Source organism: Watersipora subatra, chromosome 9, assembly GCF_963576615.1.
Source record: "Watersipora subatra chromosome 9, tzWatSuba1.1, whole genome shotgun sequence".
Lineage (NCBI taxonomy): Eukaryota > Metazoa > Bryozoa > Gymnolaemata > Cheilostomatida > Watersiporidae > Watersipora > Watersipora subatra.
In genome coordinates, this window is record NC_088716.1 from 42,131,497 (window position 1) to 42,148,881 (window position 17,385).

Consider the following 17,385-nt stretch of genomic DNA (forward strand, 5'->3'; position numbering starts at 1 on the left):
CTATTGCAGAGCCAAGCGCTAGTGCCCTTGCGGCGAAATAGCAGTCGTCCAGTGTAACACTATTAATGGTGAGATTACGGGTTGGCTGCATGGCAGCTAAAACCATGCTTCCATATGTGCATAACCCGAGAAAGGGAAGTGAAGTTTGCAAAAAACAGCTACACAGTGAAAACCGAACTTGTCCAAATAATGTCATTCCAGTTGTTCCAGCTATAGTTGTTTCAGTTATATATAGTTGTTCCAACTATAGTTCCAGCTATAGTTGTTTCAGCTATAGTTGTTCTCATGATTGCATATGAAAAATAATAATTTTAACCTACATTTATATATTTAGATCTCAGTGTTTGTTTGTCGTCTGTCCAGTTATAGCGATTACAATCTAGGAATGAGAAATCCGCTTTGCATTTGAATTGAACTCCGAACCATCAGTTCTGCAGACAGCTGAGCTAAGCACTACCCTAATGTTATTGCCATACTATGGAATAATTATGCACATACTTATGCAGCATTTGGGAAAAATCTATTGATTACCTCTAGCATGCTTGAAGATCACGATTGCGTAAAGTACGATCATAATCACAAATATATTCAGGCATGCCATTCACTACGCTGTCTTCACCATGCTATTAAATAACTGTGCACATACTTATTACACGTATTGTTAAAATACGCACTTTTGCAGTCCAGTGCCCTGTGAGAGGTCATGATGTGTAATGATTATATGCACAATTAATCTGAAATGTGGCAAGGTGGCTGCATGGTTTGGTGGTAGTGCGCTTCGCTATACATCTGTATATCTGAATTTATGGGTTTGATCCTTGTGCAGTGCAATCCTTTTTCCTAACGCTCTTAGCTGGCTTTGGACAGACATGGGTTTTATTATAGTAAATAATTATAGTATAGTATGTACTATAATATAGTATAGTATAAATATAAGCTCAAGTTACTAGCTTAAGTTACTAGCTTAAGTTACTAGCTAAAGTTACTAGCTTAAGTTACTAGCTCAAGTTACTAGCTAAAGTTACTAGCTTAAGTTACTAGCTTAAGTTACTAGCTTAAGTTACTAGCTTAAGTTACTAGCTTACGTTACTAGCTTAAGTTACTAGCTTAAGTCACTAGCTTAAGTTACTAGCTTGCATTACTCAAATTCATTGAGTGAAGAAACTTAGCCAAATGCAACTAAATTACCTGCTACTGTTTATAAGCTATTTTAAGTCTTGAGCGAGTGTGTAGCATAAGATTTAAGTAATGTTTTTTTATCCATCTGTTTTAGTTATGCCTTGAACATTCGAATATTTGAATTACGCATTGGTCGGAGACACAGAAATAAACAAACATCTTCATTTAAAAGCTAGAGTGGTAAATGTTGTTACATGTTAATTAAAAATATATTTTCTGTGCAAAGACCTTTTTTATTACCTGTGCAACGCCCAACATTCAGCTAATCATTACTATAGTAAGTATAGTGTCACATGAACATCCCGCTGTTGGATGTTCAGAGAAAGGACTGGACTGTAAAGAATTCAAAGTCCTGACACTCAGCTTCATATCCCACGGCTTACCAACTGCTTCAGGTGGCCCGTCAGAAATTGCGGAATTAGTGAGCACATGGTTGTTCTCTGTGCTTTATAAACTTTATGATCTCTTTCAGGACACGAGACTGCCAGGATACTAACAATAAAAAGCTAATAATAGTAATAATAATAGTTTGCGCAATCAAACACCAGTCTTGCTTTGGTCTCAAATTGCTCTAAATGAATTGAGCTTCGTTTGGTTCAAGCTTTTAGGCTTAACGTTTGAGTGCTGCTCCTAGCCAAACCTTTTTATGTGGCGAAGTCTGGTACAGCTATTAAGAGGTCACAAATTTAGTACCAGAAACTAAAAACCAGCCAACAAAAACAGCTAAGATACATACAATTTATGTACATGTATATCTACGTAATACAGAGTATTTGCCTGCCGTAAGTACCTCCATGAAATTTGACAATACTATAGGTAATCAATCATGACTATGGAGTGTCAGTTCCAGATTTGCATGATTCCGGGATATTTCCTTCATCCAATCTCTGAATTAGAACTAAACCACTTTTGGGTAGCCAGTATGGTCCTTTGAAAGAATATCATAGTCTTGCAGCGTATACACTATCGACCTACTGACTTTTTATAAAAAGCATATGGCAACACACATGCTCATAATGTTTTGCCTTATGTATGTTTATGAACTTTTTCACAAACTTGTCAACCAGATACAAACCTGAACAATCAGATCTTATGCACAAAAGTGTAAATTTATATAATGCATGACTTGTATTTTATCCTTACATCAATTATCGTGATTTGTGCTGGAAAGTTTTGTTTATGCTTGGAATTATGTATGAATACATGCTGATAACGCAATGTTTTGAATTTCAGAGCAAATATATCTTGTGTAACTCAGCAATACCGATACCCGAAACTAGAATGTGTGGTCATGTACCTTGACTAAAGCTATGGTTTTACCAGTAAACTATTTAGTGCACCAGCTAATAATGATTTACATACACTTGCATATTAAAATAACACTCTTGCTGTCAATAAATTGTCAAACTAACTTTTCCACTCAAAGAAAATTTTTGATGATTGTTTTTGTATAGTCAGCAGCTTTGTGACAATCATTTTTAGCTGTATAAGAGATGTCTTACATATTAAAAAAAATGAAAAGTATGATTGGTGAAAATGAATAAGCTAATGGGAAGTGAGTTATGCAAAATGCTTTAAACAATCTAAAAAGGTGTTAATAGGCTTAATATTCTACACATTGTGAGCTTTTTTATAATTGTGTGCCAAACTATACGTTTGATTGATTTTGTCAACGCAATCAGGAAAAGACCATATCCATCCGCAAACATTAATTTGTGCTGTTAGCCAATGATCTGATTCCTATTTGTGTAAAGTACAAGTCCTTTGCAGTTAGGTTTTTATAGAATGAACATTAGCTCTTGCCAGCACCCGTTGATTACTAGAACAGCAAAAAATATGAAGATGTTCTTTTTCGATGCAAGCTTTTCTGACAAGGAATAGTTTTAGAAGAACCGGTCTAGTAAAATATCCAGTAGTCCATGAAATGGATGACGTATGCAGATAATGGCTGTTTTAATCGCTAACAGGTTTATATTCTAGATTAATTATTAGAGTTATTACTGCAGTCATTCATTTCAGTTTACCAAAACATTTACTTTTAGTTTAATGTAATTTTCAACTCAAAACTGAAGATGAAAACTACTGATCACTTTGAGAATGTTAAATGCAAATAACCTAAACAGATGAATAGCTGCAGTTGTTGATCTCTAATGGTTTGCCCGGCTGGCCAATGTCTGAGTGATATTTACTCGATGATTATTGAGCTCGTGAACTGGATATTTCTTAGGAATGGTAATCATTTCAAATTTAAGAAAATATTACCTGTCAGCTTTTCCAACAGCCTAATAATATACCTATAAGTAATTCTTTGATAGAATAACAACTTCTGCAACTAATAGCAAAAATAATATTGATAGCATTAAGTCTGATACATGTTTAAATTGCGGTGAGCAGGTGATACATTGCATTCTGCAAAAGCTAATAACAAAAACCTTTCTTCTATTTATTACCCCACTTCTCTGAAAGTTGGAGATTTGACCGCACTCAGCCAATATAAATATCCTGATTTACACTCTAAATTGCATGTGGTGACCATTTCTTACTTTTTAAGTTTTACTTTTATTTAATTTGAAAAAATAAATAAAATTATATTAAATTAAATATAATTAATATAGATATTTAAGTTAAAACTAAAAGCACACTCTATCTCAATTGTAGAGGTGATCTCTCCACCCCGCACATGGATTTCATCTAAACCAATCACCGTTGAAAAATATTGACCGAAGAGATATCAAATACTCTCAATCATCTGGAGTTAATAGCAGTCTTATAAGAGTAATAACCTATCACGTAGGTGAAGTGTGTGACAAGGTAACGACATCATGCAACAGAACGAGATCATTGTCTCCATAACTAGCGACTAGATTCTGAAGTTACCTGTGGGTTGTAGGTCAACAATCTGGAAATCTTTATCTGTTATCTGGCGCCTGACCGCATGTTCTTTTCTTTTATTGGCGAAACATAAAACTAGGTAGATTTAAATGGCTATAGTAGTGGCAACTAATCTGTTCCAGTTGCTTTGCAAATGGTAAAAAGATTGTGTTGCGCTTTTGATTGTCAGCATTCATGTATGACGAGTATATAACCTAATTTTAGACATGTAAGTACCTCGCTGATCCAAGCTAGTGATTTTGTGAGTGATTCCATGATTTTCAATTATCTGCTAAAAATATCAAATATGTAAACAATAAATTATGGATCATACCAACCTCTCGTTTGGTAAACTATCTTACACGATCTGCAATCGACTAACACAGTATATTCAATTTTTTTTAATTTACACACTTCTCTTGATCATATTTAATCTTACTAGTAAATACTTACTAAGATTAAATGGATATGTGTAGCATTATATGTTGTTTGCATAATATATTTCATGGATAGGGCCAAAAGTAATTACATTGCTGAAGCAAATATTTGAATCACCCATAAACCACCTATATATCTATACCATTGCTGTTTTGGTAGACTTTGGTCTTGCACAGATTCCAACAACACAACACGACAAGATACAATAACACGTATCGCACTAGCCACTGCAAGCTTATATTTTAGCAAATACAGGCAATTTTACTTTGCACTTTTTTATGAATGCTTGTAAAATATTTTTCCTGAAAAGAGCTGAATAAAAATGTTGGCATTATAGATAGATTGAAATCAGAACATCATCGTTGTGAGGTGGAGGCAACTTCAGGTCTAAACTTGTGCTGCTGGAGGGGTTGAACAGTATTTCCTGTTTAGAAGTGTTTATCCCACTAGTTATGTATATTGGTATCAAATGTGATTTAATGACAAGGTTTTTGGCAAGCATGTGCTAGGCACAAATCTTTTTATCAAAACATCTTTCTATTATAACATCTTTTATCAAAACCTATCTTCGCATAGGTATAGCTTATTACAAACAGAGACTAACTGAAAATGTTTCTATGGGACAGAGGAATGTTGAAGAAAACTTGGAAGAGAAAATACATCTAGTTATGTTATGCATAAAAAACTCATAAATAAAACAATGAAAGGTATGTGCTGTAAAACAAACCAAACTGAAAAGACGGGATTACGATCAGTAATATTTCCACTTTTGAGTTACTGTCAAGCATGATTATTTGTCTGCTATAGTCAATAAGCTAGATATATATGCCATTGGTTTTTCATGTTCAATGAGAGAGAACTTAGTAATATTTTAATTCACTGATAGATCAATAATTTTTCCCACAATGGGCTCTCTTTTTACACCTTTCACTCCTCAAAGAGGTTGAATGACTTGAATTAACTTTTCACAATAGATAGATTGGTGCAATCCTAACTGGCTGGTTCAACCCCTTTTACAAAGCATTGATAGACAAGGCTGAGACAGTCACAACTAGTTTGTTTAACCCCTATTACAAAGACTGATTTATGTTTAGAAAACTTCAGGCTCCACCCTTCACTATCGCAACAGCTTCAATGTATGAATGAATGACTTAATCAATTTACAACTCTTTGAAGCTCGGGTGGTTGTAGACAGTCCAGAATTTTACACTATATACTCTGCCATATAATGAGGGTGGAGCCTTGAGACTTAGTATTCTTGATGTCATTAATGGAATATTCTGATGTGAAGGTATTGTAACAATCATGAGCGTTATCGTAACTTATCCTACATATCTATTAAATAGTTGTTTCAAATATGTACTTAGATTTGGTACACTGACACTTTACTGACCAAACTATTAAATTAGCTTTTTTCGGTCATAGAATTTTTAGTCACAAGTTTTTGATTATAGAACTGTCAACACTGCTGTGAAAATACTACATATGCCTTGTTCATGAGTGCTCCGAGGGGCGTGTGAATGGTTATATTGAGATGGTAACAAATGATATTAACAAGCAAGCATCCAGTAAAACAGTTCTTTGTAAGCAATTTTTGCGCAACAAAACATTTCAGCAATTCTATTTTCATACAAAATTACTTTTAATGGTGCGTCACTTACTAGCTGGAATACAATAACATTTTACGAACTTTTGTACGCAAAGATCATCTGGAAACTGAAAGGAATAAGGCCTCATCAGCTTGCGCTATTTAAACATATAACTGTTTGCAGCAATGACAGTTGTAATCATTGTCATAGAATCTTCCCAACATGGTTCTACCAGAAACTCGATACCGAATGCAATCAACCATTCACTGTTCAACATCATTCAATTACAACATTTATCTTTGTAAGATTTGCAACCCATTCAGCGATGTTACAGAGACATTTTCGTACACTTCATGATCACATAGTATCACATGATCAGAGTATCTAAAACTTCGAGCTTATCAGCGGTTGTCATCTGGGTATATATCATATTTAACAACTTAGCAGTGAGCTGTTGTTTGTATTAAAATACAACAAGGTGTAATTAAATTGTAAAAATGCTTCTTTGAAAAATAACTGACACAAGGTCTTCTGAAGATCAAGGTTTTGAGTTTTGCTATTTTGTGAGATTCTATTTATTAAAGTATGCTATGATGAAACGATCTTTGGTGTAAGAAAATATGTTGATTATGGGGAATAAGAGATGGGCTAAAATTTAGGGTTGGCAACAACGAAATACTGAATCAAGTACTAGCAGAGTTCTTCACTGCATACAGTGTCACTAATAGTGCTAATACTCAATGAAATTATAATATTGTACAGAACAAAACGTTTGCGAGCATGTTTGATTATTGCGTGAGAGAATTCAGCTACAAACAGCCTTGAAAATAATTTACCTGCTAATTGCCGATTCAAGGTTACGATATTATTAGCCGTATCGACATAATCTCTCTGCCAAAGACCGTTCAAATGTTATCAGACATATTGATCAACATGAAAGTGGCTAAGAATTAAACAGCTCATCTCATAATATCTAGAAGCATTTGTACGATTTATAGGTCATAAGGGAAATATTTTTGAATGATAACGAAAGCAGATTGATGAGAGTCAGAGATAAAAAATTTATGGAAAATGGTTACTGTTCTTTATGTTTTGTTTGAAGAAGCTAAGTGTAGCCATAAAAGATAATCACTGGTAGATTGTCCAGCAAGAAAATAATTAATCCAGCAATTATTTCTACCAACTATCAAATCATTAAAAGCTAAATAGGTACAACCTATTTTATGACTGTCTAATCGCTACTAAGGCTATGCCTTAGTTATGCCTTTTAGATAAAGAGCTCAGGGGGGCCATGGCTCCAAGGTAGTTGGGAACCACTGGTCTATTCGCTACTAAGACTATGTCTGTCCGCTATACATGGTTTCTACATCCAGGCATTGATTTGGCATGGCTTGTATCTGATTGGTTGCTTCTAGTAGGGAAAAAGTTGCCCGAAAAATTAACAAATTGTAATTTCATTAACAGATATAGAATTCACCTTTCTATTGTTCAAGTTTGAAATTACTTGTTAAAATAATGCAAAATAACACCAGTGTGATTTATAGCCTATCGAGTGACATTTTATGGTACCAATTCCTTGTGTAGCAGACTATGTATCCAGACACAGACAGCATTAAAATCAATGCTCACCAAGGTGTTCAGTGCAGATGGGCCAACCATCAAAATTGGGAATGCTGCGTTACAAAAATGTTACTTGTTATAACAAACTGAAGAAGCCCGAATCATGCTACCTCTTGACATAATAAATCGGCATACTCAAACTTTTACTAACTCCAGTTAAGACAGAAGAGATATCAAAATCAAAAGATGAGAAATATTACTGTATATGTACAATCTACCTTGTCACTAAAAATACGGCTCAAACATTCCAGACTTATTTCTTACAAACAATTAATTTCTTGACCAGGTGAAAGGGATCAATAATTAGTCTTACGTTTGACCTACTGACCATAGATTATAAAATCAGCTAAACCTTGTCCATAAAAACATGTAAACACCTTAGTCAAACATTACCTTTCATATTTATATATTTACATGTATGTGAATGCGCCGCAAAAACCGGCGTTAAAAATCATAGGCTAACTTAATCCCAGTACTTAATGACACCGTCCCATCCTGCACTGGCTATTTTGCTTGTCTCATGTGGATGCCACAATACGCTGATGCAAACATCGTCGTGAGCTTTGAATTTGGTATAAAGCTTTGTAGACTTCCAGTCCCAAATATATAACTTGCCATCAGCGTCGCCAGATATCAAATACCTGCAGGAAGGTAGAGATAGGCATCTACAGTTTCTTATAGATAAAAGTAGAATAACAAACCATTAAATGCGAACCAATCAACAACTCTATGACTGGAAACTGTTGTCTCTCAGTAATTAGAAAATGTTCGGATATAAATCACGGAAACTCCGGCATCAGACTCCGTTCAATCTGCGCACTGGGAAGTAATTAAATAACCATTCTAAGAATATAAAAATATTCTTTTGAGGTTTAAAAGAGGAATTTTTGAAATGAAAAGGAAGGTAATACACTTTAGTGTCATATTAAACAATAACACTAAGCCGATTCTGTCACAAACCCACTAGACAAACCTCTAGTATCTAAACATACAACAATTTACGACATGTCTGGGGAGAAATCGACACTACAGGCATAACTGATCACCATGAACCCCTAAACACAACTTACGACATATCCGTAGAGAAATCGACACCACAGGCACAACCGACCACCATGTACCCTTAAACACAACTTACGCCATGTCTGGGGAGAAATCGACACCACAGGCATAACCGACCACCATATACCCCTAAACACAACTTACGACATGTCTGAGGAGAAATCGACACCACAGGCGTAACTGACCACCATGTACTCCTAAACACAACTTACGACATGTCTGGGGAGAAATCGACACCACAGGCATAACCGATCACCATGTACCCCTAAACACAACTTACGACATGTCTGGGGAGAAATCGACACCACAGGCATAACCGACCATCATGTACCCTTAAACACAACTTACGCCATGTCTGGGGAGAAATCGACATCACAGGCGTAACTGACCACCATGTACTCCTAAACACAACTTACGACATGTCTGGGGAGAAATCGACACCACAGGCATAACCAGCCACCATGTGACCCTTGAATATCTTTTTCCTCATCATTTTCATCCGGTTGAGCACGTTAAATATGACTACTTGGTTATCCATGCTTTGACACGCGAGCCACTTCTTGTTGTGCGAGATGGTCACAGCTGGCATAGAATGCATTGACGGGTCAGATATGTACTTGAAATCGACAGGTATGTCCCTATAAGCAAAAATTAGTGAATGAGATTCAATACCGAGCAGTCACGAGCACTAATGACACTAAAAATTCCTGTACTTACTACTTGGCCTTCTTGTTGCCAGATTTTACGGTGTTAATTTGCTTCACTATCAGAGCAATGTCAATTCTTATTGCTTAAACATGATAGAATACCACCTCAAATGCTTCACATTTATGTTGCAAAATTCTAATGTGTAATAAACGGCTGACATATCTTACTTATCATAATAGTTGTAAAATATTACATTAAAATAGGATTAAAAACACATTTTTCACTATTGTTTGTTTGAACAACTCTAACACATAGGTTCTTCCTGTACTAATCATGTCTAAATGTACTTAAAATTCTTTATACAACATTTGAAGACATTGAAAGCTTGATTAGACCTATCATCACAGATATGATGGCTAACGTTTAAATCTAACCAAAAGCGCGATAAATCTATAATAGCCTTCAGACACCATGAACTGTTCATAATGGCACCGAAAATGGCTACAGAAATTAGCGAAGAGACCTCGATAAGATTTGCAGCCATTCACCCTATAGTAACAAAGAATATTTCAACTGTTTCTTTCTTCAAGTGAAATAATTATCTCCATAACTGGATGATCAAAATTTTCCTCCAGCCTGGTTGTTCTAAGTTTATAGCTGGTGAACGGAATAATTTCAAGCACAAATCATATTTTTATTAAAAAAAAGAGAAATTTCCCAGCCTTATAAAACAAATTTGATAAGACTCTAACTGTTTTGAGAAGAACAATAAAATTTAACTTTTAAGACAGCGGTATGTAGCTTTTATTAAGTTTTTACTAGGAAATAGATGCTTGTCTTTCTTTGACCAAATTGTCTCAGATTTCCCTCTGACAACTGCTAGCTTGATAGCTGTTCTAACGGAGTTAAGTAACCATTATATCACAATTATAGCATGCTTATATCGATGTTCTTACACACAATTTACTTGGTTATGGGATGGCTATGCTTATCAGTCTTGATTATTGATCATAGCTTTCTGAAGAACCACGAATCTCCTTCACTTGAAAAGTTTTTTCTGTAAATTTATTATTTAAAGTTAATTATTAGTAAAAGTTATGTATTACCTACAGCAGTTATAAATTACTATATTACTAGTGCAAATAAATAAAAATGAGCAAGGAATAGAGTTAACCGTCTTCCTACCGCTGTAAGTAGAGATATTATTAACAAAACTCTCTATTTTGTGACATTCACAATAATTGGCGAAAATGCTATTTTCATTAGGTCTTCTATCTTACATTACCATATACTGTTACTATCGACCATTACTTCATACTGTTACTATCGACCATTACCATATACTGTTACTATCGACCATTACTATAGACTTTTACTATCGACCATTACTATAGACTGTTACTATCGACCATTACTATAGACTGTTACTATCGATCATTACTATAGACTGTTACTATCGACCATTACTATATACTGTTACTATCGACCATTACTATAGACTGTTACTATCGACCATTACTATAGACTGTTAGTATCGACCATTACCATATACTGTTACTATCGGTCATTACTATAGACTGTTACTATCGACCATTACTATATACTGTTACTATCGACCATTACTATATACTGTTACTATCGATCATTACTATAGACTGTTACTATCGATCATTACTATAGACTGTTACTATCGACCATTACTATAGACTGTTACTATCGACCATTACTATAGACCGTTAGTATCGACCATTACCATATACTGTTACTATCGATCATTACTATAGACTGTTACTATCGACCATTACTATATACTGTTACTATTGACTATTACTATATACTGTTACTATTGACCATTACCACATACTGTTACTATCAACTATTACTATATACTGTTACTATCGACCATTACTATAGACTGTTACTAACGACCATTACTATAGACTGTTACTATCGACTATTACTATAGACTGTTACTATCGACCATTACTATATACTGTTACTATCGACCATTACCATATACTGTTACTATCGACCATTACTACAGACTGTTACTATTGACCATTACTATAGACTGTTACTATCGACCATTACCATATACTGTTGCTATCGACTATTACTATAGATGTTGGTATAGACGTTACTATTGACACTACTATGCTACTATTGACCGTTACTATCGACTGTTACTATCACATGTCACTATCGACTGTTACTATCGACTGTCACTATTGACCATTACTGTCGACCGTTATTATCACATGTTACTATCGACTGTCACTATTGACTGTTACTATCGACTGTCACTATCGACCGTTACTGTCAACCATTATTATCACATGTTACTATCGACTGTTACTATCGACCGTTACTATCACATGTCACTATTGACTGTCACTATCAACCGTTACTATCGACTGTTACTATCGACCATTACTATCATGTCACTATCGACGGTTACTATTGACTTTCACTATCGACTGTTTTAATCTATCATTAGGTATGCTTTTATTACATGTTTTTAGACACGTAAATTCTCAAGACTCATAATACAATCGATATGCAATATACAATTCAATAAACATATTAAACACCTTCATTTACTGGCATTTCTTTAAAACAAGAAGTGCTTAATTGTGAGTGATGAGATCAACTTGTTGTGCGGTATGACAGAGAAACTTATAAGTTAAAATGCCGAGATCACAAGGGAAATAATGTGATCTGAACTTGTAACAGCTAAAAGTGTTTCTACAATGGCTACATGTTACTGCAGAATTACCACAGCTAGCAGCTAAAAGTGTTTCTACAATGGCTACATGTTACTGCACAATTACCACCGCTAGCAGCTAAAAGTGTTTCTACAATGGGTACATGTTGCTGCACAATTACCACAGCTAGTGTTGAAGTATCTGTCTAATCGGGTTGCTTGGCTTCTTACATTTGAAGACATAACTCGGAGTACAATCAAATCTTTACTTACATTTGTCTAAATATATGAATTTTTCACAAAATACCGTAATCATTCAAGTATAATGCTTACTCATGTATAATACTACCTCTGGCTTTCAAATGTAAGTTTGAAAGTACGCAAGTTTAATGCTCCCCAAGTTTTTAGATTTTATGTGGTACGTAATTGGTGTTGAAAAAGTACGGATACTAGCAGAAACAGCCTATGGAACAAGCCTGGAAAATATGGTGTGTAGAGAGATTTGTCGACTTCCGCAACTTCGCTCCCTCTATTATGCCGATTGATAAAATAACACAAACGTACAAATAAAATTAATTACATAATTAAAATTCCCCTTACACAGGAGTCGAATTTGCAACCTGGAATGTTCTACGTACTGAGGTATATTGCTCCCCCAAATTTGAATGTTGAAATTTGGAACAAAAATGGCACATTATACTTGTGTTACTATGGTAACAGAAAATTTGAGCAATTAGTTGACTCTAAAGCTGAAGTAATTTCCAACAGGCTGCTCAGTATTTTTCGGAATCCTGCAACTTGATTAGGGTAAAAATCACAACAAAATGTATCTAAAAACAAAAAAGTACACGAGCCGTTGTTTATTGTTAGTTTAAAGATGAACTTACACTAACCTTTTAGCAGATTTTATCAGAAAGTATCAGCATTTCTATCATTTGCGTTTGTTGTTGATGGTTGAGGTGATCTGATTGCCGGGATGGTTCTTGAATCAAATCAATGAAACTTGAACGCGATTAATACACTCAGATCAATCAAGTACGATTACGAAAGCAAAAGTTGCAGAGTTTGACAGAATAGAGACGCGTAATGCTCTGACTTGAACGCAATAGCCAATATTCACTATCGCAACGATAACAACTTGGCATGCATTTTTCTTCTGAGCGTTTTTATTACTTTAGGTTTTAGCAGATAATTTTTTTTTTCTTTTAAATACTATTTGGTTTAGGTTTTTACATAGAGTCATATAATGTATTAGTGTAATTACTTGCAGTATTTATTAGGAAGCCCGTAGTAGGGTTTTTAGGCTATGAGCCAACATTTGACGGTTTGAGCATTACAAGCAGATTTGAGAATGAATTGACTTCATGAGACGAAGTTTACAACAAAATCCCTGAATGTTAGAAGTGATACAAGATTATAAAGGAGATGACCAACATCTATCCATCGTTTTTTTGACCTCATCACCCTGTTTGCACATGCGCTCGTCCACGAAAAAGCCGCCATCTTTGCAGAAAACGATTGTCATTCTCTTGATTAAGAGTATTTTTCGGTGTTGTTTTGATACTAAAATAAAAAATTTGCAAACAAAAGTATTGTTTGCAATAATTAATTGCAGAAGCTTCGTGTTTTTAACGATAAAAGTTGTTCATAAAGATGGTAGACAACGATAGAATGACGTCACAAAAAAACGAAGGATACACGCAAACACAGAGAATGAGAGGGAACCTGCGTCGTGCTACATCGGAGGACCAACAGCGATGCCACGCTCCCTGGCTCCAAAGGGTCAGCCATGCAGTGATTACGAGATGTTAAAAAGGCTGAAAGGAAATGAAAAGTCATAGGAACTTATAAACTAGTTATGAATATAAATTTGTTAAACATTCCATCAAGAGTGCTAAGCTGTTCAGCAGCTAATATTAATAAGAGAGAAAATTACTAGATAAACCCTTGTTAACTGAAAAATTATCCTACATCAGAGGGTACGTACGCTTGTTAATAGATAAAGGAAAAGGTAAATAAGAGTGTTTTCCAAGAAATAGATGTAACAATTCATCAAGGAATTTGAAAACATTATTTTTTATTGTGGAGAAACAAAAAGATAGGAAAAGCGCAAGAAATGAAGTAGCTGTCGAAAGGAAATCTGATGAAGTCGGGATAATTCATGAGCAGACTGACTTACGCAGTTCTATTTGATACACTCACCATTCCCAAATGCGAAGTGATTTGTCATCAGAGGTCGACACAAATCTTCTGTTACCATCGACAAAAGTGATGCTGTTCACAGCCCCAAGATGTCTGTCATATTCCTGCACAATTTCACCTGATCGAATGTCAAACTAAAAGCAGATACAAAATAGAACTAAAAAACATGTTTTAAATTGGTTCAACCTGGATATTCAGGCAACGCATCTACTAGTATATTCTCTGTAATCTATCAACTAACATATAAATTATTAAAAGCACCATTGCTATGTTTTGTACCAAGCGCAAGGAGTGGCAGACTTGCGACATCATCTGGTTCTAACAGATAGCTTGTAAGCTGACTAGGTGATAAGCCGTTTCGGTCGTAAGTCAATTGTATGTCAAATCACCTTGAGTATTTTATGCTTTGCGATGGTGCTGGAATTACTTTAACTGAATTTTACTAAAAATTTTTTGTTCATTATTTAATTTTCATCATTCGGACAATATTTTATTGGTTTGCACCAGTTGTAATGTTTTGCCTTACATTGTCTTTTTTATACCGTAAAACCTCTATTTGAACACCACAACGCTTTATTTTTCAACTCTTCCCTTATACTGGCGGTTGAACAGAGGCTTTCATTGTATTTTTCAAATAGCTCGTCAGAATTTTTGGCATGACGAATTTAACCCTTTTATGGGTGAAGTGAATGTCGCCCATATTTTGTACTCTCCTTCGGGCGGAGCAACATTAACCCTTTACATGCAAGAAATCTACCAACTTACCTGCAACTTGTCGTAGATATCTAAATAAATATGCATTGGGACGCCAAGAAATATTTCTACCTGTTGATATCTCCTACTTGTAATTAACCTGCGATGATATTATAGCCTGTGCCCTGCATTATTGCACTCATTGATATGGTTGTTTCAGTTTGCAGTCAAAAATAGCTTTTGATGTGCATCAGATGAGGAGTTATGAGCGTCGATACATTGTAAGTCGAGTTAAGATAACTGCAAGGATGCTATCAAATAATATGCTATAAATCTGCAAATTTATAAGTTATATAATCATAATTTATCAAATGCTACAAATATATATTAAAAACTAGGTGACAGAAACAAACCATACTTATAATACATGCAGAAACAAAAATTACTATTTATGAAACAAAAATATTTGCATCGTTTGCTTGCCCAGTTGCGTTCTGATTGTTGCTTCCATTTGGAACGATTTCATATTCTTCTGACTGTTCAATACCTTCCACAATGTCTTCTAACCTCAACTCTTCTTCTGCACTGCTGAACTAGTCGATATTAGCGCCCAAACAATTTTTTTAGCAGAGCAAAACTTACGCATTGCATTTCGCACAAATAATGAGAAACTTTTAGCCGAGTCTGGGCTAAGCACAACTTTAAGCCTAAGACTAGTTGTTCATATACCATCATATATGTAAACCGTTTTTATCTACATCGAAGTAGATCGAGTATCAAGTCGTCAAAAGCATTATAGGCCTAATTGCTAAAACATTTTTCATATACATCAAAGTATCAAGACTGCGTTAAACAAGGAACTACTATTAGCCTGATACAATTAATTTATTTCTATGGTGTTGCTTTTGAAGTTTTAATGCGTAAACTGAAAAGCTTTGTTGAAGTTGGAAAAAGGACTTCGATACGGACAGAAACAATTAAAGAATTAATTGTTATTGATGTAACTGAGTCATTATTTGTTATTTTGTGGACACTTTTTTACTGATCATTCGCTATTATGAATTCGTAAAGATCAAAGAATGTCAAAGTGACGGTTAAATAGAGGTGGCATTCAATTAGAGGCTTTACGGTAAGTCAAATGCCGATTGTTTCAGTACGAATTATTTCTATGTAAACAACATCTAAAATAAAAAAATAGAAAATTGTTAGTTTCAAACATAAAATTTATAACTTTATTGTTTTTATCACTGATGCTTGACAAACAATGAGTTGCCAGGCGGATTGCTGCCACAGAGTGTGTAAAATGGCACAGGTCACTCTAGTCTTTGTTCAGGCGGTATACGTCAACAACACCATGTAAGGACAACTACCGTAACGATAGTGCGGTAGTTGTAGCATGGTAGTTTTCATCTGTATCTTTCTAGGTAAATATAATTTTTGTAAATGAGCTCAATACGTTGAGCAGAAACTTATTGTTCCCACCGACTGTTTTAATATGATTACTAATGGGCAATACATGAAGTCAAGAAATCTTACATTCCAAAAAGGAACTCAAAGCTTTCATTAGTGGGCTTTATTGCAAACCTCGACTCTAATGTTATCTAAAGATATAAAACTATGAAATTTGACATTTTTAATACGACCACACATTCCTGTAATACTAAAATATTGTTTACTGAAATTTTATCAAAAAATATGAACGAGAACTAGACACAACACAAAATACTTCTGACGACTGACAAAACAATATTGCACGCTTGACTTTTGTTGCAAATGATATGTTTTAGCTCCCTCATTGCATGATGCATTTGATGTCAAACATGCTCAATATGTTTAGCGGTGTTTAACCAGTGCATCTGTCGCCTTGACTTTACGTAGTAGTATCGAATTGATTTAAGAATTAAACACTTTATAATGCACCTTTCCTTTTAAAAGATGATATAACGTAAGGCCAGACGGGTGTCTCGACCATAACAGACAAGTTAATCTGAGAACCTTTTTAGAAGCATTCTGATTACAAACACGAGAGAGAAGAGATCTGGTGAAATACCAAACACGCTATGATCGCACTCAGGGTTGGGACAGTCCAGTACGAGTGTAAGACGATAAATTCTACCAAGGTGATAATCTAACATTAGCGGTCTGACAAGCTCTAAGGAAAGACAAGTTTGCAATGTGAAACATGGGATAGTTAGTGTACCCATCAGTGCACTATGAAACCTGATGGGGTTTATCTCCTTTTAGAATCGGCGCTGACGTAATTATACCTTATATGGTAATGTGTTAGTCTATGTAGGTATTAAAAAGAAAATAAAGATGAAAGGAAATTTCCTTTACACATGATGAATAATACTCAATTTTTACCTGGTAGGTAGCAAT

The 17,385-nt window shown here is 34.8% G+C and overlaps 1 protein-coding gene across 1 annotated transcript in view; it reads right to left on the reverse strand.

The window, feature by feature from the left end:
• Positions 1 to 7,884: 7,884 nt before the first annotated feature.
• The window catches only part of LOC137403626 (pre-mRNA-processing factor 17-like), a 38,968-nt gene continuing 29,467 nt past the window's right edge, over positions 7,885 to 17,385 (reverse strand). Inside the window, exons 10-12 of the mRNA XM_068089603.1 lie at positions 14,314 to 14,447; positions 9,176 to 9,397; positions 7,885 to 8,338 (exon numbers count right to left, since the gene is read on the reverse strand). Of these exons, the coding sequence (XP_067945704.1) occupies positions 8,161 to 8,338; positions 9,176 to 9,397; positions 14,314 to 14,447 (534 nt within the window). The 3' untranslated portion in view covers positions 7,885 to 8,160. The remainder of the gene's footprint in view (positions 8,339 to 9,175; positions 9,398 to 14,313; positions 14,448 to 17,385) is intronic.